Source organism: Triticum urartu, chromosome 5A (genome assembly GCF_056163025.1).
Source record: "Triticum urartu cultivar PI428250 chromosome 5A, HENAU_Tu73, whole genome shotgun sequence".
In the NCBI taxonomy this organism is placed as follows: domain Eukaryota; kingdom Viridiplantae; phylum Streptophyta; class Magnoliopsida; order Poales; family Poaceae; genus Triticum; species Triticum urartu.
The window spans coordinates 335634862-335658725 of record NC_141877.1 but is presented as its reverse complement, the minus strand read 5'-3'; the positions used below and the strand labels follow the sequence as shown (position 1 = coordinate 335658725).

The 23864-nt window shown below is 46.2% G+C and overlaps 1 protein-coding gene and 1 pseudogene across 1 annotated transcript; both read right to left on the bottom strand.

Moving 5' to 3' along the window:
• Window positions 1-911: 911 nt before the first annotated feature.
• LOC147971293 (uncharacterized) lies at window positions 912-2284 on the bottom strand (annotated as a pseudogene).
• A 1934-nt stretch (window positions 2285-4218) lies between these two features.
• On the bottom strand, window positions 4219-14576 carry LOC125508825 (ABC transporter G family member 41-like). The gene is made up of 23 exons (XM_048673619.2): window positions 13974-14576; window positions 13780-13865; window positions 13588-13672; window positions 13272-13431; window positions 12953-13029; window positions 12677-12730; window positions 12507-12597; window positions 11743-12044; window positions 11187-11468; window positions 9873-10186; window positions 9364-9524; window positions 9109-9212; window positions 8877-9030; window positions 8435-8566; window positions 8284-8357; window positions 7845-8177; window positions 7349-7639; window positions 6340-6423; window positions 5906-6039; window positions 5413-5646; window positions 5161-5332; window positions 4819-5073; window positions 4219-4707 (listed from the first exon to the last, which is right to left on the bottom strand). Exons 1-23 carry the CDS (start codon window positions 14511-14513, stop codon window positions 4438-4440), a joined length of 4389 nt encoding a protein of 1462 aa, XP_048529576.2. The 5' UTR covers window positions 14514-14576; the 3' UTR covers window positions 4219-4437.
• Between the last annotated feature and the right edge of the window lie 9288 nt (window positions 14577-23864).

Sequence of the window (23864 nt, the reverse complement as noted above, 5' to 3'; positions counted from 1 at the left end):
GACACAATCGTCAAATTCTTCTCCGGGCTCATCCATCGTTTCGGCGTCCCACACAGCATTATCACAGATAAGGGGTCAAACTTCACTGCCGCAGTGTTCCAGGAATTCTGCCACAAAAGGCGGATCCACATCGATTACACATCTGTAGCCCATCCCCAATCCAATGGACAGGTCAAACCAACAAACGGACTGGTCGTGCAAGCCTTAAAGCCACGACTCATAATGCCCCTAATATGGGCAACTGGGTGGAGGAGCTCCGCTCCATCCTATGGAGCTTACAGACAACATCGAACAAATCAATAGGCTACACACCGTTCTTTATGGTGTACAGAGTAGAGGCGGTTCTGCCCTCTGATATAGAGCACGACTCGCCAAGAGTCCACGCATACGAAAAGGAGGTCGTGAAAGAAAGCCGCAAGGATGATGTGAGCGCCAAGGAGGAAGCACACCTCCTCTCCCTTGAGCGCGCCTGGTAGGAGCTAGGATCCTACCTGGTCTAGGGCGTAGGCTGTACGGGAAGGGGGAGGGTTGACGGAGATGCGATCGCGGCTGCCGACGGTGGGGCGCCATGGCGCGATGAAGAAGAGGCGGCGGCCGGCGGCGCAAGAGGCGGCTAGGGTTAGGTCTCCGGGGTCCCTTCGGGAAGCCAAGCAAATAATGATTGCTTCTTGCTTGATTAGATTGATACATCTCCTCTCCTTATATAGAGAGGTTTACTTGACTCCTAAGCAAACGACCCTAATAACGATAAGATAATTGGGCTAAGCCCCTAATAACGATAAGATAACTTGGGCCACAGCCCACTGGGCTAAGCCCCTAATATGCCGGTCATAACACTTCTCTCCGCCTACACAAACAGCTCGTCCTCGAGCTGTAAGGCGGGGAAGCGCTTGCTGAACTCCTTGAGGTGATCAACCAGCGTCAAACACCTCTGCGACAGCTAGGAAGGCCAGGTCGCCGAGCCCGGCGGCGACGGCGTCCTCCTCAATGTAGTATGCAGCCTCCAAGTAGAAGAGTCGGGGGCAGACGTGGCCGGGCATGTAGGTCTTGTCGCAGTTGAAGCACAACCCTTGGCGGCAACGCTCGAGTAGCTCGGCCGAGGTGAGCCGGCGGAACGGGCGTGTCGTAGTCACGGCAAGGGGTGCCACGGAAGCCTGAGCAGGCCGACCCTGTGCGGAAACATCCGGCCAGGGTGGCGGCCCAGCGGCCCGGGACGGTGATGCCTGCTGGATGGCCACCGTGCGGCGCTCGAACGCACGGGCGTAGTACATGGACGTCTGGAGGTCCTGGGGTCCCTGCAACTCGACGTCCACGCGGATATGATCTGGCAGACCGCCGACGAAGAGTTCGGCCCGCTGGTGAGCCGTCACGCCGGACGCGTGGCACGCCAGGGCCTGAAAGCGGTCAGTGTAGTCCTGCACCGTAGAGGTGAAGGGAAGGCGGCCCAACTCCGCCAGCTGGCTCCCACGTATCGGTAGTCCAAATCGAAGGAGGCAGAACTCGCAAAAATGCCCCCATGAAGGCATGCTGCCCTGTCCTGCTCGAGGGCATAGTACCACGTTTGTGCGGCGCCGCGGAGGTGATAAGAGGCGAGCCAGGTGCGGTCTGACGCGAGCGTCCGTTGCCCCCGAAAGAACTGCTCGCACTGGTTGAGCCAGTTGAGGGGGTCCTCGGCGCCGTCATAGGTGGCGAAGGCGAGCTTGGCGAAGTGCGGCGGTGTCTGAGCATGACCGCTGTGAGTGTACAGCTCGGCGGTACGGAGCAGTGAAGAGGATGGCGTTGATCCGGTGTACACAGGTGGTCCGCAGGAATGCGGTGGCCCGTCGAAGCCAGCGTGGAAACCCACGGAGCCGGAGGGCTCGTCGTACGGCAGGGAGGGCGTCGGCTGGTCCGCGGCCATGGTGTAGACTGGCGGTGGTGACGTCCCGGCCAACCAGGCCGGAAGCTGGGACGGCGAGGGCGGGAACTGCACTTGCTGAATCGGCACGCCCGCCGGCGCGGTTGTAGTCAGCCCGATGCTGGGCGGCGAAGGCGCCGGCAGTGGCAGCTGCTGTTGCCTGGAAACGGCGAAGGCGGCGGGCGCGGCGATGGCCACGGCCGGCCATTGTGGCCAGATCGGGGCGGTGGCGGGGGCTGGCTGTAGCTGCAGCGAGGCTGCAGCGGCCCGACCAGCGTCGCGGTGGCCCCGGGGTGCGGCAGCTGCCAAGGCTGCCAGGGTGGCGGCGGCGAGGACCTGGGTGGCATGGGTGACGTGGTGAGGGCCGGCACCGGCCACTGCAGCCATTGGGGCACGGCGGCGGGCGGCGGCTGAAGCGGCCAGTGGTGGTGTAGAGGCCCGGTCAGCGCCGCAGGTGTCGAATACCATGACAGGGCGGCTGGCCCGGTCGCGGCGGCTGGCCCGGTCGCGGCGGCCGGCGGTCCGTAGTGGCCGGCTAGGTATAGCCGTATCCCCTGGACGGTGGTGACGAGATCATTGAGGACCCCGGTGATCTCCGTTGGGGAGTAGACGGTGGCCAGTGGTGCGGTGGAGGGGCCGTCATCTGGGTGCTGGCGGCGCCGGAGGATGCGGCCAGCGGTGCAGACGGGGAGGGCAGCAGCGCGGTGGTGACGGTCGGCAGCGGAAGCGACGGGATGGGCGGCGGCGAAGACATGATCGGAACTGAGCCAATACCAAATTGGTAGGAGTTAGGATCCTACCTGGTCTAGGGCGTAGGTTGTATGGGAAGGGGGAGGGTTGACGGAGATGCGATCGCGGCTGTCGGCGGCGGGGCGCCGTGGCGCGATGAAGAAGAAGCGGCGGCGGCGCAAGAGGCGGCTAGGATTAGGTCTCCCGGCTCCCTTCGGGAAGCCGAGCAAATAATGATTGCTTCTTGCTTGATTAGATCGATACATCTCCTCTCCTTATATAGAGAGGTTTACTTGACTCCTAAGAAAACGACCCTAATAACGATAAGATAATTGGACTAAGCCCCTAATAACGATAAGATAACTTGGGCCACAACCCACTAGGCTAAACCCCTAATATGCCGGTCATAACAGCGCCACAATTGATCACCAAAAGTGAAAATGTGAGTCTAATATCGACGTCCTCGTCCTATGCCTCAAGCAGAAGCAACACAAGAACAAGATGTCCTCCCTATGGGAGGGCCCCTATGTTATCCACGTCATGACCCTGGAATGCTGAGCATCTCCGTTTTATTTTATGCATAAACTTTAAGTATTACATACTTCTGCATAAAAACTGCAAACCTGCATACATCAATACATATGTACCTTAGCTCAAGCAGAAACAGAATGATAATAAGGAGGGCACCGAGGCCTCCCTCTTTTCTTTCCCTTTTATAGTTTGCTAAAACATGTTAAATAGCTATCAAGCACCAACACTCTCATGAACCCCTTGGGATAGACAAATTGCGGAGGGGTTGCGTGGCGGGTTTAGCCGGTCTAGGGCGTCGGTAGAAGCAGGAGGTGGCCTTGCGCGTGCCGGCATGCCGCGGATACAGAAGGCGCGAGGTTGAAGACAACCATGCCCCTGGCAGGCTGGGCTGCTACAGTGCTGGGCCATGGTAAGCTCTCTCTCTTCTCTGTTTTTCTAATTTGTTTTCCTGTTTTCTATTTATTCAGTATCTTTTTATTTGATTTTCAAACCAAACAAATTTTGTTGATTCTGAAAATTATTAAGTGGACCAACATGACTAAACCCAGTGCCACCAACATGTTTCAGAATTATTGGAGCTATAAAAATATTTATAGGAATTTACAGCCCAATTCAAATACTTAGTGACTTAATTCAAAGCCCAGATAACTCCTTCAAAAATGTGCACCATTTTTTTAATGTTTTCATATCGTGCTAGAAATGATGGACATTTTTAAGGGCATTTTGGTTCATTGAAAAGGTTCGAATTTGAACCTAGTTGAATTAATTATCTGCTAGGGTTTGATCAATCCCTATTTTAAGATTAAATAAAATGTATACATGATGCATGGATGCTCCTAATATAATTGTTTACACTCAAATATTCTAGGGCTGTGACAGGGAAATTCCTGTTCGACGCAAAGCATCTCCCGGAGGTAACCAATACCAATTCTATTCTGCTCATGAAAATTGTCAGGGTTGTGTGTTGTGGTTTTTCGTCACTACAAGACTTGTATTGCAAATTTATTCACAATAGTAATAAATGATTTACAACAATAACAAATAAGACAAACTATGGTGAAAGAGTCTCTCTTAACTACAGTATCAAATCTTCTCAATTACTAGGTACTATACTGGAATTCTGTTCTGCTATATATCCCATCTACACAAAAATACATACACTGACATTTTCGTGTTGGTAAGCTAACTCGTACTTTAAATTTTAGCACAAAGAGATATGTGTGTTTGCGATATCTATTCTATATCGTGCTACAGTTTTACTACTATGAAAATGTGTCTGTCTATCGCCTTTGGAAGTTCAGCTTTGAGATGTTGTAACCAAAGAGGACGGCAAAGAGGACAGGGAATGCTACCAGGACCACCGCTCCCAGTGGCAGCAGGTCACGGCGAAAACCAAAGTAGTCCGTCATGAATGCTGCGACGGATTTGGTCTCTCCGAATACAACGATCATCCTGTCGTTGTGATCTCCGAACTGCGTGGTGAAGAAGACATTGAGCGTCCACGACATTGGGGAGATGTAGTAGAGCCATATCCACCATTTTGGTATTTGCTGCCATATGTTTATGTATTTTTTTGTAAGCACCATTATTTGATCTATAATGGTAATGGTATATATATACTTAATAATAGCTAGTAGTAGAGTTCAGATGGCTTTACTTACAGGCGCAGGCACAATGAACCCGGACATGAGGTTCTGCAGGGTGTAGAACATGGATGCAAGTATGGATGCGACTTGGATGTTGGGGGTGAGCGACACCATCAACATTCCCAGGTAGACGAAGTAGAGCAGTGTGCACAACATGGTGTACATGAACCAAAAGAACTTTGCTGCTGTCCACTCATACCCTATCATTGGATATGCTATCAACATGAAGAGCACTACCTGCACCAGCACATAAGGTATCTCCATGGCAACCTATCCCCAAAAAAGATAAGTCAATATCTGAACATAGCAGTAATAAAATCTATCTGAAGATAGTAATCTTCATGTGATTAATAGGACCTGCGCAAAGGAGTAGGCCCAAGGAGAGTACATCCCTGCAAACCTTTCCCTGTACACGACGGAGCGTTCAACGGAGACAAAAGGCATCACTGATTGGCAGTTGTTGACGCCACTGAACAGAATGAATCCATACATGCACCCCAATATGGTGAAGAGACCTTGCTGATCGTTTCTACCCTCAAACAAAAGAAGCAACTTTAGCCATCATACATTCATCAGTTAAGATACATAATTAAGAGATGGCTTACGTACATGTGATTGATGTTGCCTTGCTGCCAGAATAACACACCAAAGAAAATGCAGGCCACTGCTAAGGATACAATCCGCACCAGGTTGTAAGAAGGAGTTCTCCAATACGACAGACACTGCTTCCAGAGGCAAGCTTTGAATTGCTCCCAAAACTTCTGTGGAAACTGGGTTGGGAAATGGAGGTCACTTGTACCGGGAACTGGCATGCTCAATCGCTTCACCAGCATGTCCTTGTCCCTTTGGTTACAAAATTTACATACTGGTTAGCATGAATATTGTGTTAACAATAATTTAAGGACTAAATGATATCTCTGTTAAGTATGCTATGATGACCTATGCTTATATTCCATTCTGATTAAAACTCATTCTGAGATCCACAAGTCTGTTTTTGTTTTTTTCAGGTATTCTGATCAAAACTTACAATCTATTTTACAAGCAACGTTTCTTTGGATAGTTTACTAGTGCCAACTGAGCTGGTTCTTTGAAATTAACTTACTTGCACATTGATGATTCCCTGTACATTTGTGCAAAATCTACTCCCAGTTGAAGTTCCATAGATGTAGAAGTAACTTCTAGCATCCATGTTGATGGGTTGTAGTTCTCCTTGATCCTGGCTACCCCAGGTATTGCCTGAAAGAACAAAGAAAATAATTTCACCAGTTTGTATAACACAGGCAGGTGGTCAACTGAGTATAGCCTTCTGTGATTAATATTGCTTGCCCCTTCGTGTATTATGTAGATTGCAAAATCATGAGGACTGGAGAATGGGTTCAGAATAATACATAACAAAAAAGGATGCAAACAAAATATAATTAGATCAGGTAAATGGTATGTTTAAATTGACTTGTATCACATATAAATGGACGGTATAAATTATATGCGCATGTACTTAATTATTTTGTGTAAGGACAAGTTAAGATTACTACTTACCTGGAAATACTTGATGACCTCACATGAATGGTGTCCAACTGGCCCAGCATATATCAACTCTCCACCCCTTTTCATCAGCATCAACTAAATATATATGAGAAGCTAATTAGTAAATGTGGTATTACACTTGTATATGGATTTATTTTTTAGTTAATGAATTTATGATTAATAATGCATCTAAATTACTTTGGAACTAAGGTCTAGGGGTTATCTGAATTGCCCACATGCACGATTATGCATTAGAAAATACATATGTATTTTCAGAAATAGAGTTTCCTTTGCTACAGAACTTTGATACTCATAAAGTAAAACAGATGCAGCTATCATGATCTACTTATAGTTAATTGGCAAGCTAACCTCGCCAAAAATAAATAATAATTGGCACTGCTAAAATACAACCAAGATAACTGTTGTACATAGTTTTTTCTTTTCTCCAATTAATGTGTTTCTACCGCGTGAATGGACGTGTCAGCTTGTTTTAACATCAGTTTTAACAATAAAACTGAGAAAACTGAGTGTAGTATCAAAAACGCTCTTATATTATGGAACAGAGGGAGTACCATTTTATTCCATAAAAACACTCAGTAAGAGAAAGTTGTGATTGTACTATCACTGTTAGCTTCTCGAAAACTTTAGTCTGAGGCAGGCTCTGCATTGGACTTAATTTGGGGTTCTTTAAGTAGCTTGTTTCCTGCCGATAAAGTGTCAAGGGTTCTATCTGAAGTAGAAACTGATTTTATTCCATGTCTAATAGTTAACTTATTCCATGGCTATTTCCAATTATTACTGAAAGGTGAACAAATGCTTCACAGTTCCATAACACTTGGTTATTTCATGTTTGATTTAACAAAACTGATTTCTGACATTCTTATCCAATACATCACTTATAATACTAAATATACTTATTATACCTGGAAAATTACCATTGCTAAATATACTTATAAAAAAACTTATTTCTTGATGCCTAGAGAGAGAATCTTGGAGAGGGATATATAGCTAAAGTAGTTACCTCATCAAATGCCTCAAATATATCGATACTTGGTTGGTGAATGGTGCACACAACTGTTCGACCTGTGTCTGCAACATTCTTCACTGCACGCATGACAATAGCAGCGGCCCTTGCATCCAAGCCTGACGTTGGCTCATCCATAAATATGATCGAGGGGTTAGACACGAGCTCAACTGCAATCGTAAGCCGTTTCCTTTGCTCTGTTGATAGCCCATTTACCCCTGGTATTCCGACCAAAGAATCTCTAATTTCGTCCAACTCAATTATTTCAAGAACTTCCTTGACAAATTCCTGCGAGGGAAAGGAATACGGGTGAGCTCACATTTTCGTCTCAACTGTTCCTACCACCTATGAGGCTAGGATACAAGAATGCAAACCCTGTACACTACACTTTTATTCTTTTCATATAGGTTTGCGTTAGCAGGGTCTTTAACTCGAGACCTCTTGGCTCCGATACCATATTGTATTTTCAACAAGAGAGACAAATATAGCTCACATTTCTTGCTTTTGAATCAACTTCTGGTGGAAGGCGCAACCGGGCTGAATATGCAACCGATTCACTAACTGTGATCTGTGGGGAATGGACATCAGTTTGTTCACAGTAGCCTGATATCCTAGCAAAAGTTTGCTGAATTTTAGGATACCCTCCTATTCTTATATCCCCTTCAATAACACCACCAGTTTTCCTTCCAGAAAGAACATCAAGGAGTGTTGTTTTTCCTGCTCCAGTAACCCCCATGAGTGCCGAGAGAACCCCTGGCTGGAATGCTCCTGTGATATTGTGGAGTAGCTGTAGTTTCTTTTCCACGTAATCATGCCCCCTCATTTCCTGCAATGAAGAAATACTTAGTTATTAGTGATCAGCCCTTGGTATGGCTCTAAGCTCTCCGGTCATGCTTTCAAAGATGTTTTAGCTATAGCTATATTTGAATTACCGCAGGGGTGTCTACATAGTAGTTGACATCCTGGAATGATATTATAAGGGGCGTGAAAGGCAATACCATCCTCCCTGCACAAGATTTAATTATTGAAGTCAAACTAAATATATCCCATTGACAGTATTGTGTGGTGTAGAATTCAACTAACCGGTCCTATTTGGTGACAAAGCAGTCTCTGCTTGTAACTTAGGCATCCTATTTTCCGTGTTGTTATCTTGGTCTCCTCCATCAAATGTGGTAAGCTTATTGCGAGAGATAATAGCTTGAGAAGTTCCTGGAACTGAGAGGCTCATAGGAGATTAGAATAGGTTGCATATCTAACCAGAGCAAACAGTATGTTCTTCTGAACGAAACTATTTTTGCTCCATTTCCCATGTTTTTTTTTACTTCTCTAGCATATGCTTGTTGAGTTCACAATTTATGTGACACGGCTACACTAGAAAATTATACCCCCTTCGATCCAAAATAAGTCACAGTTTTGAACTAAGGTTAGTTCAACCTAAGTTCAAAACTGCGACACTTATTTTGGATTGGAGGGAGTAGTATTTAAGTTGTTTAGCTTAATGCAGTTTCGTACATGTCACACTTACCCTTTTTAATGGTCAAACCTATGGCAAAGCCTACATTGAACATCAAAGTAAACCCAAGCAATGCTCCAATTGAGATCCAGTAAAAATAGCTGGAGAAGTCTACCCCTTGATCCATTAGGATCCTCCTTCCGAGTGCTACACCAGATACCTTGATCTATCAAGATAAAAAAAAAGTATCTTTTGATATTACATGTTTCTAAACTTAATTCATACTTGGTATGCCAAAGTGTACCTCCAACCATCTTTGTGCCAAAAACTCATTTCCAGTTAAGCCTATTTCACCATACGACAATGGAGAAAGCCAGAATCCCCACTTTAGCCAATTAGGCAGTAATGCTGTAGTAACACGGCACTGAAAATGTTAGTGATGCTTGCTTAATAATTGAGGACGACCTACTTTTGCAAGAAATTAGGACTCATCTGTTGTTAGCAATATGAAATGGGAGTATTCTTTTTTTTGTGGGAAGAAAATAAGGGAGTGTCTTACAACGAGGAATTATGAAACCCCCAAACAGAAGGGTGGCTAGAAATGCCATCGTACCACCGACTGAACCAGCCACCATTGTTTGACAGTATGAGGCGATACATCGAAACATTGATAATGTTACTGTGTGCATGAGGAAGAGGACGAGGAGCTGACAGAAAAATCTGAACACAAGAATCGTGCATGTTACCACAAAGCAAGTATTGCAACTGAAAAAACTATTTTCGCGGAAAGAAATTCTAAAAGAAAAGTAAATATAGTGTTAGATAAGGGATTTTTATGTTCGACTACAATACACCAGATCACAGCAAAACCATTATAAACAATGCTATACTTTGGACTATTTTCACTGGCAAGAATCTTTTATTTTTCATTGGGTGATTATACTCCACATCTAAATGACTCGAGTTGGGTGAATGATGATAATTCCTCAATCAAAATATTGTTGTAGTTCAACTAGTGCTCCCATCCCACTTGGTAATTAGTTTCTACAACAGAATTGTAAACTTTACCTGGATGCTTCCGGGGTATAGCCAATCAGGTAGTAGGATATTGTTGTCCAAGCTACTGACTCAACTAAAGAGACTGGAATTTTTAGGATAAAAGATGGTATTGCATAAGCCCATGCAGGATAGAAGTAGTCGTCTCTCTGTTTGTAGAAGACCGGCAGACTGTCAATTGTCATGGCCAGCTCAGGGAATCCATTCACCATCAGCAGCAGGAGCGCATAGAAGAGTGAACCCATATAATAGTTAGCATGAATTCTGTCAACACTCATACGTGTGCGAAGAAATACTGTCCCAGTAATAACAGCAAGTAATCCAAGCTGCAGCGCAGAAATACATATGTTAGTTTATGGTGTGCATGTTTAAGTCCTGAAATTTCACACTGAGTAGGAACTGAATGTAGAATAAGATGCTGACATGCTGGGAAACTTCCTGTTGTAGACTTCTATATGGGCCAAGAGTTCAATGTTCTCAGTGTGCAGAAGAAAATACTGCAAGATGGCTACAAGTCCATGTACTCTGTGTTAAGCACACAGTCCCTATTCCTACAATATTTCGCATTTGAGCACAACTAGAGCTACATACGGCATCAATCTTTACCTTTATTGTCTACTCCCTCTGTTCCAAATTATTTGAAGTTCTAGCTTTGTCCTAAGTCAAACTTCTCAATATTGATAAAGTTTATAGAAAAATGTGATAATATCTAGCTCCCACACCAGGTGGGGTATGGGGAAGGATTATACGAGTGAAGCCTTACCCCTGCACAGTGCAACATCAAATATATGTGGTATGGAAATATATTTTATGATGAATCTACTGAAACAAATTTGGTATTGTTGATGTTGGTATATTTTTATATAGGCTTGATCAAACTTAAAGAAGTTTGGATTAGGATAAACCTAGAACTTCAAGTTATTTGGAATGGAGGAGGTACTATATATATTAATGCTGCAGTTCACTGGAGAGATGAAAGTGACTCAAATGTAGATGTAAACATAGATCTCAACTTTTAGTGTGAAAGCTTTATTGAGACCTGCAGACCTCCATAGTAGCACAAGAACTTTATTGCATCACATTGCTTTAGGGCCAAGAGTTCAATGTTCTCAGTGTACACAAGATCTAGATTTTGCTATATTTCGATCGGTAACTAATACTGAGCATAATGCATGTAATTTCAGGATTATGCATTTACAGACTAGAACTGAATCTACACCCATAAAACACCTAGCATGTGACATTCTAAATAGCACTGTAAAACTAGGCACAAAATTCCCATGCATCAATCACTTTTTTTTTCCAAGATAGCTTCGACTTCCTTACCTGAATGGTTTTTGCTATGTAGATGAAGGCATTCCTTTTCATAAGAAGGAGCTCTCGTGCAAAACATGCCTTGAGTAGATCCCACCTGGATAATGAGTAGATACTGAAGGACAGGGCATTATTATGTCCTTTAGATTCGTCATACGGCTTCAAAAGCTCCCCAGCAAGATTCTGACCACTTTGAGATGCTTTGAACTTATCACAGAATTGATCAACAGTAACAAAATTATATCCTTCTTCGGTGCGGCTCCAGTATTGTTGTTGATCTTTTTTTGACAGGACCTATGTAATACATAAGTTGTTAAGAGTGGACTACCTTCGAGTGTAAGCAAGAGTAAAATAAGCATGACAAACTCAGGTTATCGTAATCTAAACCCAATTACTTCATATTAACCATTTTTGCTTTCATTGAATTCACATCAAAACTATAGGTATAAATCGTACACTTTGTTAGATGACAAGGTGAACCATGCTTACATGACTCCCTAGATGCTATTGATGCTTATTTTGACATGAGCAATTCAGACTATATAAATGACTATATTTTGCTAAATACCTCTTGAAGGAAGTCAGCATCCCCTTTTCTTCCAGGGCACTTGAAGCCACAGGATTCAAAGAAACTCATAATGCAGCTCTTAGGACCATGGTATACGATTTGTCCTTCAGCCATCAAGATAATATCATCAAAAAGTTGGTAAGTCTCTGGTGCTGGTTGAAGGAGTGAGACCAGTATGGTAGACTCTGATATATGAGCTAGCTGTTGGAGACAAGAAACAATTTGGAAGGTGGTAGAACTGTCCAGCCCAGTTGATATTTCATCCATGAAGAGCGCTTTTGATGGTCCTACTATCATCTCTCCTGCTTGTAAGGAATTTTTACAAGTGAAGAAAAATAAGCATCAAGTATCGAATTAATTTATATTATTTATCCTACATAGACCAAAATTGAGGTTGGGATTACATGAACTGAATATAACACATTACAGCTACATTCTAAAAAGTAGAGAAGAATCATGCTAAGTTAATTAGTTCATGTTTGTGTGCTTTCATGACAACAGAAATTTATGGTTTATCATACCCCCGTTGTTAACTTTGTTGTGGCGAGTTTCATATTAGTTCATGGTAATAATAAAGTACAGAAAGCATCGACAAAATCAATTAACCACCAGAAAAAGTGCATACCTTCCAATATGCAATTAAGGAATTTTAGTCAATGAATAGTAAATTTATTTATTTATTTATCTTGCAGAAATATCATTTACAAGATTATAGTTGAGACAATAAAACCATCCTGAAAATGTCATATGTATTGTAAATTCACCTGTGGTTAATCTTTTCTTCTCACCGCCTGAAATACCTCTTCTCATGGCATCTCCTATTAGTACATCGGCGCATATGTCAAGTCCCATTATCTGTCAGGCAAGAATGGATTATGCACACGAAAAACATTGTGCGCTAGAACCAGTGAATTATTCTTTGAACATTGTTTACCTTCATAATGTAGTCCGTTTGCATGCTTCTTTCTAAACCTTCCATAGATATTGCCTATAAGAAAGTGCACAGCAATAGTAAATGTTGCAGCTAAAGTGAACTGTTCTGTACACACATGATACTATTTGTTCTTTTTCAAGAATCACTGAAAAAATATTATGGCACTTGACAGAAAGATGGTGTTTTCAGGTTTGATTCAATATTATCAGAGAAAAGGGTTCCAATGGGCACACGCAGAAATGTTACAACATTATAGCAAAATAGGTCAGTATTTACCTTCATGTACGTATCTATGTTGGGGTCAGGGGTGATCCCAGCCTCTTTCTCCCTTCTAATGACTTCCTTCATGATTTCTATTTTGTACAAGAAATTGAGAGCACTCAGTTTAGTAGATAGAATGGGTAATTAATATTTCCTAAAATCAAGGTCTTTCTGACTATGGGGCATTTGCTTAGATTAGTTAGTTGCTTGCTGTCCCTAAAAAATCTTGAGTAACAAGGTCCCAGAAATTGTTGTGTGCATCTTATTGATGAAGAGGCCGGGGGGTTTCAACTTCCTTTCCAAAAAAAAACAGGTCCCAGGAAAAAGAAAATACCTGCTCTGCTGCCAACACCCTGGAATCTTGCAGAGAAGTCGAGCGTCTCCCTGACAGTCATCTCAGGGACATGAAGATCATACTGGCCAATGTAAGCTGCTGTCTTCTCTGGAACAAAATCTTGCAGCTTGACACCATTGTAGTCAATTTCTCCTGTTACCTACGCACCCACACATGCATACTATGTGAGTAAAGGAAGTACTGAAATACAGCATTTTCTCTGTTTTCTGCGTGCAATTTCAGGCCTACACTGTGGAGTGCATGCCCATTATTTGAATGACCAAGTACATGTGTCGATGGAAAAGAGTGGGGATACCTTGAGATTTTTGTTGAGCTTTCCAGCAAGTGCTAGCAAAAGGGTGGTTTTGCCACAGCCCGGGGGTCCAAGGAGAAGGGTCATCCTGCATCAGAATGTACACACAGATTGGACAAATACTGATGATGAGGGAGGAAGAAAAGAGGGATGTCGATCAGCAAGTACATGGACAAATAGCAGGAGGAAGCTCACCTGGAAGGTTTGAGGATGCCGGTGACATCTTTGAGGATGTGGATCCTTTCTTGGTGACGGTTGAAGCCGAGCATGGTGGTGAGCAGCTGCAGATGGCAACCGTGGCATTTGAGCGAACAGGTGGCGAGTCGATCGACTAATACTAGTACAGAAGAGAAGAACAGAGCGGCGAGATGAACGAATGAATTACGTACCGAGAACGTGGAGATGGCGGAGTTGAGGAGCGTGGGGAGCGGCTTGCCATCGACGACCTGGCACTCGGCGTCGACGCGGAGGTTCCGCCACCGCACCTCCACCGTGGGCTGCCGCACGCCGACCCTGTCCATCCTGCGGCGCTGGTACCGGAGCAGGCGGAGGTTGTCCTCGTGGATGTCGGCGATGAGGGTGTGCACCAGCTCCCGCCGGTCCGCCGCCCCCAGCCGGCGCACGTCCACCGGCTCCAGCGGACGAACGCCATTGCCGTTGGCATTGCCATTTTCGTTGGCATGGAGCGGGAGCGAGGTGTGGAGCCTGTCCCAGGTGGGCAGCCGCTCGATGGCCGCCCATTTCAGCTCCCCCTCTTCGTCGTACTGCTGCTCTCTCAGGGACAAGGAGGAGGTGCAGGAGAGCGCCTCCCTCAACGACGACGGCGACAGCTGCAGCCTGCCGCTCGCAGCCGACGACTTCTTCTCCGGATCATCTACCGCAAGAACATCTTGTCCTTGTTCCTCGTCACCCATCTCCACCTTGCTCATCGATCACCTCCTCGTAGCTGCCTCGGTTTCTTTCCTTCGCTGATGAACCAGCCAGCCAATGCATGGGACTTTATATACTCTCCCTTTTTCAATTAAAAAAAAAGAGCTCGCTTGACTGGATGCCGTTTGACTGTACTCAACTAGAAATTTCTCCTAGTTACAAATGTATGAATCTCTGCAAGCTATGCTATGTCCACAAGGACAAGGCGGGTGCAAGGCTGCAAGCACATCACTCACAGTAAAATTATCGATTGGCTCAACACTATCGCAAGCCGGCCGAGTCTCCCGCCATTAGTTTACTCGATGATAAGGGTACTCGTATCTATACACTTGTTCATCCGCCGCGTGCCTCTCTCCTAGTGCACTGGCTTTTCCTTGTCTTGTCCTAACTTCTTGGGGACGTGCACTGCATGCTGGCGGAGTCCCACAGCTCTCCGTGTCTCAAAACAAGAAAAACAAAACTCCATCACATCCTAGTATGCTTGCACTACAGTTAAAGTGCAGTGATAGCCGGCCGCACCGCGCACGTCCAGTTGGCGTGATTGTAGCCACTCGCCTCCCAAACACCAGCCAGCTCGCCGGCCGTCCTCGCCCGCTTGCCTCGTCACCGTTCCAAGCAAAAAAACCACGCCAATTGCAGCGAAAAATCACCGACGCCAGTAACAACAAAAATCACCGACGCCAATGGTTGCTCCGGCTCTTCGGCCTACCCTGACCCCCTGGAGATACTATGGGTTTGAGGGGGGGCAAGGATCCCTCATTATCATCGTCAAGCAGCACATGTGTTTGCTGATCAGACTAGGTTTGATCCACCAACTGAATGGTTGAACAATCCTTCCAGATTTCTCTTACCAATCCTCATTAACAATGTAAACATTATTTAAATCTTAACTAAAGCTAGCCATGATGGTATTTTTCTCAAAAAATGTTGAATTTGGAGGAGAAGCGAAACAGTAGAAGTGTCGGCAGTGTCTCTCATGTTTCTCCTCACACACTACATGATCCCCTTCTATCTTCTCACTAGGTCAGCCAGCCACATGGCTATATGGGCCTGGGCCACATGGGCCACACATACAACACTAACCCTTAAGAGGGGTGATAAATATCTATCATTCTCATCTTCTCACACGGCATTGTCTCAAAAAGAAATCTTCTCACACGACAGATTGCATTCTCTAGATCTCAATCCTTTAGTCAATCAGTCTGCAATTTGGTGCACACTAGGCCCATCCCAACCAACATCTCAACCCTCGCGTCCCTCGTGTCGCCTCCGCCCTGGGCGACTCGGGGACTCTCCAACCCTAGGCGCCGCCGCCACCCTCTCCTTCTCCCCTCCTCGCGCCGCTGCCGGATGACGCCCCCGGGTGAAACCCGCGTGGCAGATGGCGGCGGCGGGGGAACTCCCTCTCCCGGCTCCCCTTCCTCCGCGGGCGGCGGATCTAGGCGGTAGGCGGCGGTGTCCTGCGGCGCTCGCGGGTTGGCGCGAGGTGGCAGGCCTCGGCAGGCGGTGCCGGCTGCGCGCGGGGCTGACTCCGGGGCGGCAGCGCAGGCACGGATCCATCGCGGATCTGGTCTGCGGGCGCGGTCTCGGCCTCCCCTGCTCGGCCGGCGGGTCTCAGTGGGGGGGCTTCTCCTTACTGAGATCTGGCAGCGGGATCATCCAGATCACGGCAATGATGGCGGTGACCCGTGCACGAGAGATGAAGGTCTTCGATCAGATCTGGGTGAAAACCTGCTTTTGGCTATTGCCAAGGCCGGTGATGGCGACGCTGTCTGCGCCGTTCCCTTCCTGAAGGCATCGCCGTGGAGAGGTTCAAGGCCACTCTCTGCTACCTTCGGGGGAAACCCTAAATCAGTAGATCGGATGACGGCGGCTCTCTGGTGTCGTTTCCCCCCATGAGGGCGTCATTCTTGGAGGTGCACACGGGCTCGAGGGACTAGAGGACGGCGACTTTGGTGGAGCGATGCTTCATCTTACACATTGATGGTGGCAGATCTCGGCGGCGTGGCGCTGTGGAGACTCGGCGTCTGATGCGCGGAGATGGACTCGTGCAGGAGGAGGAATCTGTCTGGCGTCATGGTGGCCTTGATGGCAGATAGGCCTGGCAAGGTCGGTGCTTCAGTTCTGCTCTGAGGATGGACCGAGGGATGATGGAGGTGACGGCCCTTGCAGCGTGCGGTGCTCACTGGGAGTGTGCCAGACCGGTGTGAGACCCAATCCAGGTAGTGTCTTGGATGGGACACCCGGCTTTAGATGTTAGGCTTTGATGCAATGTCTATTTGGTATTAGGCCCGGACATTCGGCATGCCTTCATCAAGTGGATAGGAGTAGCAACGGTGTTGCCAAGATGATGGCTTCAGGCTTATTGATGTATCACCTTGTATGGTCTTTGTGAATAATTAATAATATAGCTGCATGCATCGTCCAGATGCAGAGGCCGGGGGTATATCCTCCTTTTCTAAAAAAATCAGTCTGCAATCTTTTGCTCAGAACTCACATGCTCAATCTTTGATTCTTTGATGAAGAATCTTTCTATTTCCACATGCTTGGTTTTACCATGTTGTACTAGATTATGCGCTATGTTGATTGCTGGTTTGTTATCACACTACACATTCATACAACTAGTCTTCAATATCTTCAATTCTTCTAATAAATTTCTGGTCCATGGCATCTCACTTAATCCATGAGCCAGAGCTCTATATTCGGCCTCGGCAGTCGACCTAGAAACAACAGTCTGTTTTTTACTTCTTCATAATACTAAGTTCCCACCAATAAAGACACAAAATCCTGAGGTTGATCTACGATCATCTAGGCAACTTGCTCAATCTGCATCACAATATCCATCAACCACGAGATGCTTGTTACTCTCAAATAACAGTCCCCTTCCTAGAGTCCCCTTCAAGTACCTCAGAATTCTGTACACTGCTTCAAGATGATCACTCTTCACTCCTAGGTTCATGCATGTATTTGCCTATCACACTTACTGCAAAAGCAATGTCAGGCGTGTATGACATAAATGCAACAACCTCCCAACTAATCTTTGATATCTCTCCTTATTCACGGGCTCTCCTGACTGAGCTGTCAGTTTTTGGTTTTTCAATTGGAGTTGATGCTGCCTGACATCCTAGCAATCATACATCGCTTATGAGATCTAAAGTATACTTCCCCCGAGATAGCACAATCCCCTTGGCAGACTTGGCCACCTCTATGCCAAGGAAGTATTTGAGTCGGCCCAGATCTTTGACTTCAAAGGCCTTACCCGAACACTCTTTTAGTCTTGCTATTTCTTCTTTGTCATCCAATGTGATAATTATATCATCCACATACATTGCAAGTATAATGATTTTCCCTTATTTATGTATAGAACAGTGTATGATCACCTTTACACTGCCCATGCACCACACTACCTACAAAACGTCTGGACTTGTCGAACCATGCTCTCAGAGACTGTTTCAGAACATAAAGAGCTTTCCCTAACCTGCATACCTTGCCAACAGTCTCAGGCGTAGAGAAGCCCGGTGGGATCTCCATGTAGACCTCCTACTTCAGATCCCCATGCAAGAAAGCATTCTTCACATCAAGTTGATGTAAGGACCACCCGAAATTCGCTGCGCAGGAGATCAGGATCCTCACAGTGTTCATCTTTGTTATTGGAGCAAAGGTCTCATCATAGTCAATGTCGTAGGTCTGGCTGTACCCCCTCGCCACAAGCTTTACTTTGTATCTTTCAATCTTCCCTTGTGCATTCTGCTTCATAGTGTATACCCACTTGTAGTTGCACTGCCTTCTTTCCTGAGGTGTTAGTACCCATGTCTTGTTCTTACTCAATGCCTCTGGCTCCTCTATCATAGTTGCTCGCCAATTTGGATCCGCTTTTGCCGCCTTCCAATCGGTTGGAAGAGACACCAGCTGAAGAGAAGCAACAAATGCTTTGTAGGCCGAAGATAATGCTTCATAGGAGACATAATTTCCAAAATCATTTGTATCGAACCCATACTTTGGCTTTGGTATACCTGTTTTTTCTCGAGTACCTTTTCTCAAAGCAATTGGAAAGTCCTCTACGTCAGATGAGTTTGCATTGCTACCTTGCTACTCGCCCTGCACCTGTGCTGGCTACTCCCCCTGAACATGATGGTGTCGTCTTGAATATACTTGAGGATTGCGCTCCTCATTCACCTTCTGCCACCTATGAGAAGTGTGACCTTGCTTTAGTGAATACACATTTAGCTGCTCCTCTTGCTCTGTCGTCCACCTTGGTACACAACTGATTTGGATGGGATCACTACCTGCCTGACTCGGTGCTCCATCAGTCACAATCGGTCCTTCACTCTATGGTGTTCTCATTTTGGGGGGCTTCTGCTCGCTTGGCTGTACCCGAATATCACCCTCATTTGGTTGCTGCAACACCGTATCGGCACCTGAATCAGCACCATCACCACTCTCCCCCTCTTAAGTTGTCACAGTAGACTGGGTAGGGTCAAGACTTTCAAATAATCCACTAAGATCAATTTTCTCACCATAAAATGGTTCGGATTCCCTGAAGGTGACATCCATGCTCACAAAAGGTCCTCCGTTCAGAAGGACTCCAACACTTGTAGCTGCACTGCCCAGAAGAGTACCAAGTGAAAATACACTTGACGCCCCTTAGATCCAATTTGCCTACAGATGGCTTGTGATCCCTGACAAAGCAGACACAATCGAACAGCTTGGGAAGAACCACGAAATCATTCTTTCCAGAAGTAACTCGGAAGGTGACTTCATACCCAATACTCTCGATGATGTGCGGTTGATCAGGTGTGCTGCAGCCATCATAGCTTCACTCCACAAGAATTTTGGCACATTCATAGTAAACATCAGTGATCGAGCAACCTCCAGAATATGTCAGTTCTTCCTTTCTGCCGCTCCATTCTGAGGAGGAGTGTCTGGACATGAGGTTTGATGCAAAATCCCTTGCTTTGATAAGAAAGTCCCAAAGACTTTGTTCACATACTCAATGCCATTATTACTTCTATCACTTGTACCGGAACATCGAAGTGATTTTTCACATAGGCATAGAAAGTATTGAAGCATTGAAAAGTTTCATCCTTATGACACATCAAATAGATCCATGTCATGCGTGTGTGGGAGTCAATAAAGGTCACAAAACACTTTGCACCACTAACGGACACCACAAGAGTTGTCCAGACATCCGAGTGAACAAGCATGAATGGGGATATACTTCTAAGTCCCTTACTCACATAAGACGTCCTCGTGTGTTTTGCAAACTCACATGCATCACGTTTCACATTGTTCTTATTTACACCATGCATTACATCAGGAAACAACTTGTACATTTTATGGAAGGATACATGCCCCATTCTGCGGTTATGTTTCACCGCCACAGACTCTCTTTCTTCCACAATTGACACAAACATCAGGTTTCCCGTCTAACCAAGCCCCTCACGGTCCATGTACCATAGTCCCCTACGCCATATTCTAGACCCCATCCTCCTTCCAGTCGGCCCTATCTACAATCAAGCACATTTCTCTGTCAATTGTTATCTTACAGTCCACCTGGTCAATTAGAGCACTAAAAGACAACATATTGACCAGGAAAGATGGCACGTGTAGGACTGAAGATAACTTAATATCAGGTGTGAAGGAAATATGTCCTAGATGCAATAATAAAGTTGTTATTTTATATTTCTTTATTCATAATAAAGGTTTATTATTCATGCTAGAATTGTATTAATCAGAAACTTAAATACATGTGTGAATACATAAACAAATATCGTGTCCCTAATAAGCCTCTACTAGACTAGCTCATTGATCAAAGATGGTTAAGGTTTCCTAACCATAGACATGTGTTGTCATTTGATAACGGGATCACATCATTAGGAGAATGATGTGATGGACAAGACCCATCTGCTAGCTTAGCATATTGATTGTTCAGTTTATTGTTATTGCTTTCTTCATGTCAAATACATATTCCTCCGACTATGAGATTATGCAACTCCCAGATACCGGAGGAATACCTTGTGTGCTATCAAACGTCATAACATAACTGGGTGATCATAAAGATGCTCTACATGTATCTCCGAAGATGTTTGTTGAGTTGGCATAGATCGAGATTAGGATTTGTCACTCCGAGTATCGGAGAGGTATCTCTGGGCCCTCTCGGTAATACACATCATAAGCTTGTAAGCAAATGACTAAGGACTTAGTTACGAGATGATGTATTACGGAACGAGCAAAGAGACTTGCCGGTAACAATATTGAACTATGTATGAACATACCGACGATCGAATCTCGGGCAAGTAACATACCGATGGACAAAGGAAATTACGTATGTTGTCATAATGGTTCGACTAATAATGATCTTTGTATAATATGTAGGAGCCAATATGGGCATACAGGTTCCGCTATTGGTTATTGACCGGAGAGAGGTGTCTCGGTCATTTCTACATAGTTCTCGAACCCGTAGGGTCCGCACGCTTAATGTTCATTGACGATATAATGTTATATGAGTTATATGATTTAGTGACCAAATGTTGTTCGGAGTCCCGAATGAGATCACGGACATGACGAGGAGTCTCGAAATGGTCGAGAGGTAAATATTGATATATAGGACGATGGTATTCGGACATCGGAAGAGTTTCGGGATGCACCGGGTAGTCATCGGGTCACCGGAAGAGGTTTCAGACACCCCCCGATAGGTGTATGGGCTTAATGGGCCAAGGAGAAGGAGGGGACACCCCCCCGATAGGTGTATGGGCTTAATGCGGAGGTGCCATACGTTTGGTGCTCGATCGATTGGAATATGAAGAAATTCGACTACATCAACCGCATTGTCAAACGCTTCCGCTTACGGTCTACGAGGGTACGTAGACACACTCCTCTCGTTGCTATGCATCTCCTTGTAGATCTTGTGTGTGCATACAAATATTTTTGTTTTCCATGCAATGTTTCGCAACAAGGTGTACATTGAACTGTCCCAATGCCCTTAATAGGTTGTGATATTCCGTCAGCAGTACATGTCGTGTTACTTTGAGAGGGAGTGAGCTGATCATCGTGCAACATGTTTAGAAGCACCAGAGTCTAGAACCCACTCCAGATCAGTCCTATGAGTAGCAGTTGCGGCCTTTTCAGTGCCATGTTCATTAGTACAGATAAAGAGGGCCAAACTTGTCCTCTCCTCCTCGATGACAATTGCCTCTTTGACATCCCTAATGAATATTGACATGTACATCATGCGAGCCACCCTTGCTCGCGCAACATCTAAGGACGCTTCGGCGGATGCCAGACATGCACGCAACACAGCTTCCTCCCGAATGGCGGCGAGTAGGGCATCCTCCAAGTATCTGCTCACCGAGGCACACCTAGCTACATCGCCGCCTCCCCTCAGCACTTCAACTCCCACATGCCTTCCTTCTTCCTCTGCACCACATGAACATCCATCATCCGACTACACTGATTCCATGACCCTGACCTCAACACATGTCATCTTTATCCCTCAAACTCTGTAAACAACAGCAGCAACAAGCATCCTTCACAGCCTTACTCTCCTCTGCAAACAACCACATCAACACTTCTCCTCTAGCAGTAGCTCCAGAGCAACTAGCAGCAGCAGCTGCAGACGAGTAGAGGATCTCGGCCTCCAATAGTTGCCGACCCCCACAACAGCTCTCCAACTCCCGGTCCCCTGCACACACATGCACAACAGCACAACAAGCAGCTTCCCTTCTCCTTTTCTCCTCACGCAGTACCACAGCCCGCGGAGCAGCAACCGCATCACACCCCACTCTCCTGTAGAGACCAAGCCGCTCCTCAGCTTCCTCCTCCTGCCGCACAACATCAGCAGCTCCACCTCTTGCACAGCCATGCCGCTGCTCGCCCGCATACTTGTGTCGGGCGCGCATGCGCAGGACGTGTGTAGCTGCCGAATCCCCGCCGGCCCTCCGCCGCCTCGCCGGTGACCTACTGACGTCCAGGACCGCCACCACAACCTGGCTCTGATACCATTTTGAGTTTGGAGGATAAGCGATCCAAGAGCATCGGCGATAGTGTCTCTCATGTTTCTCCTCACACACTATACGATCCCCTTCTATCTTCTCACTAGATCAGCTAACCACATGGCTATATGGGCCTTGACCATATGGGCCACACATACAACAAAAAGAATATTTAATAATTTGAGTGATTACCACACATCTTTGATGCATCTAATCTCAAACTGTATGGCTAATAATAGATTCAATAAAAATCTTCACAGATTAGCTGATACCAGTTCTGTTACCGAAAAAGGCTTTCGCCCCACTTTATATATAAAGCAACGATCAACAACAACCCGGTACAAATGCACGCGACCACAACACACGCACACACCCAAGGTAGGATACAAAGGCGCTGAGCGCGGCAACACCATCTCTAGCACTAACACTACCGTGAGGAGATGAAGCCGCATACGACGAACCATGGGCTCCAAGCCGACGCCTTCAGGAAGGTTACGACATCGGTGCGCCGCCACCGCCCGATCCGAGGATCAGAGTTTCCCCCAGAGCAACATGACGAGCAATGAGAGACACGACGACGCCTTCAAGAAGCGAACGAGCTTCGCCACCGCCGACCCATCCCAAGATAGAACAGGTTTTCACCCTGGCCAACACTCACCACCACCGAACGCCACACCCCGGCAACCACGCCGCCCACACGACCATGACCACCGGACAGCATCGAGCCACGGGCTCTACCCATGAGCATCGTTCTACCACCACCAGGGCCGCCGCACCCGGCATCCAAGACCCTGACACCACCTCACCCGAGAGCCGCCGCTATCCCAACCAAAGAGACGAGCGGAAAGGCCCCGCCTTCCACACCCTTGGGTGTCCCCTAGTGCCGAGACCCAATAAGCCGGCCAAAACTAGCCTCCATCGACCCGTCCTGCAGCACTGGGCGCGAGACGAGATCAGTCTTGCTGCACTGGGCACGAGACGAGCGATGGATTGCAGCTGGGAGAGGACCAACCCTTCAATGAAAGTAGCGTCCTGGGAGACGAGGAGAGGGATCGAACGCCGACACAAACCGCCTATAGATGAGCCGACGCCGAAAATGTCAGCCGCCACTGTAGCCGACCCGCCAAGCTATCGTGGAGCCACCCACGGTCGGAGCAGCAGCCACACTAGGCCATTGCTTGATAACCCACAAATATAGGGGATCAATTGTAGTCTCTTTCGAGAAGTAAGAGTGTCAAACCCAACGAGGAGCTAAAGGTAGAACAAAAATTCCCTCAAATTCTACCGACCACCGATACAACTCTACGCACGCTTGACGTTCGCTTTACCTAGAACAAGTATGAAACTAGAAGTACTTTG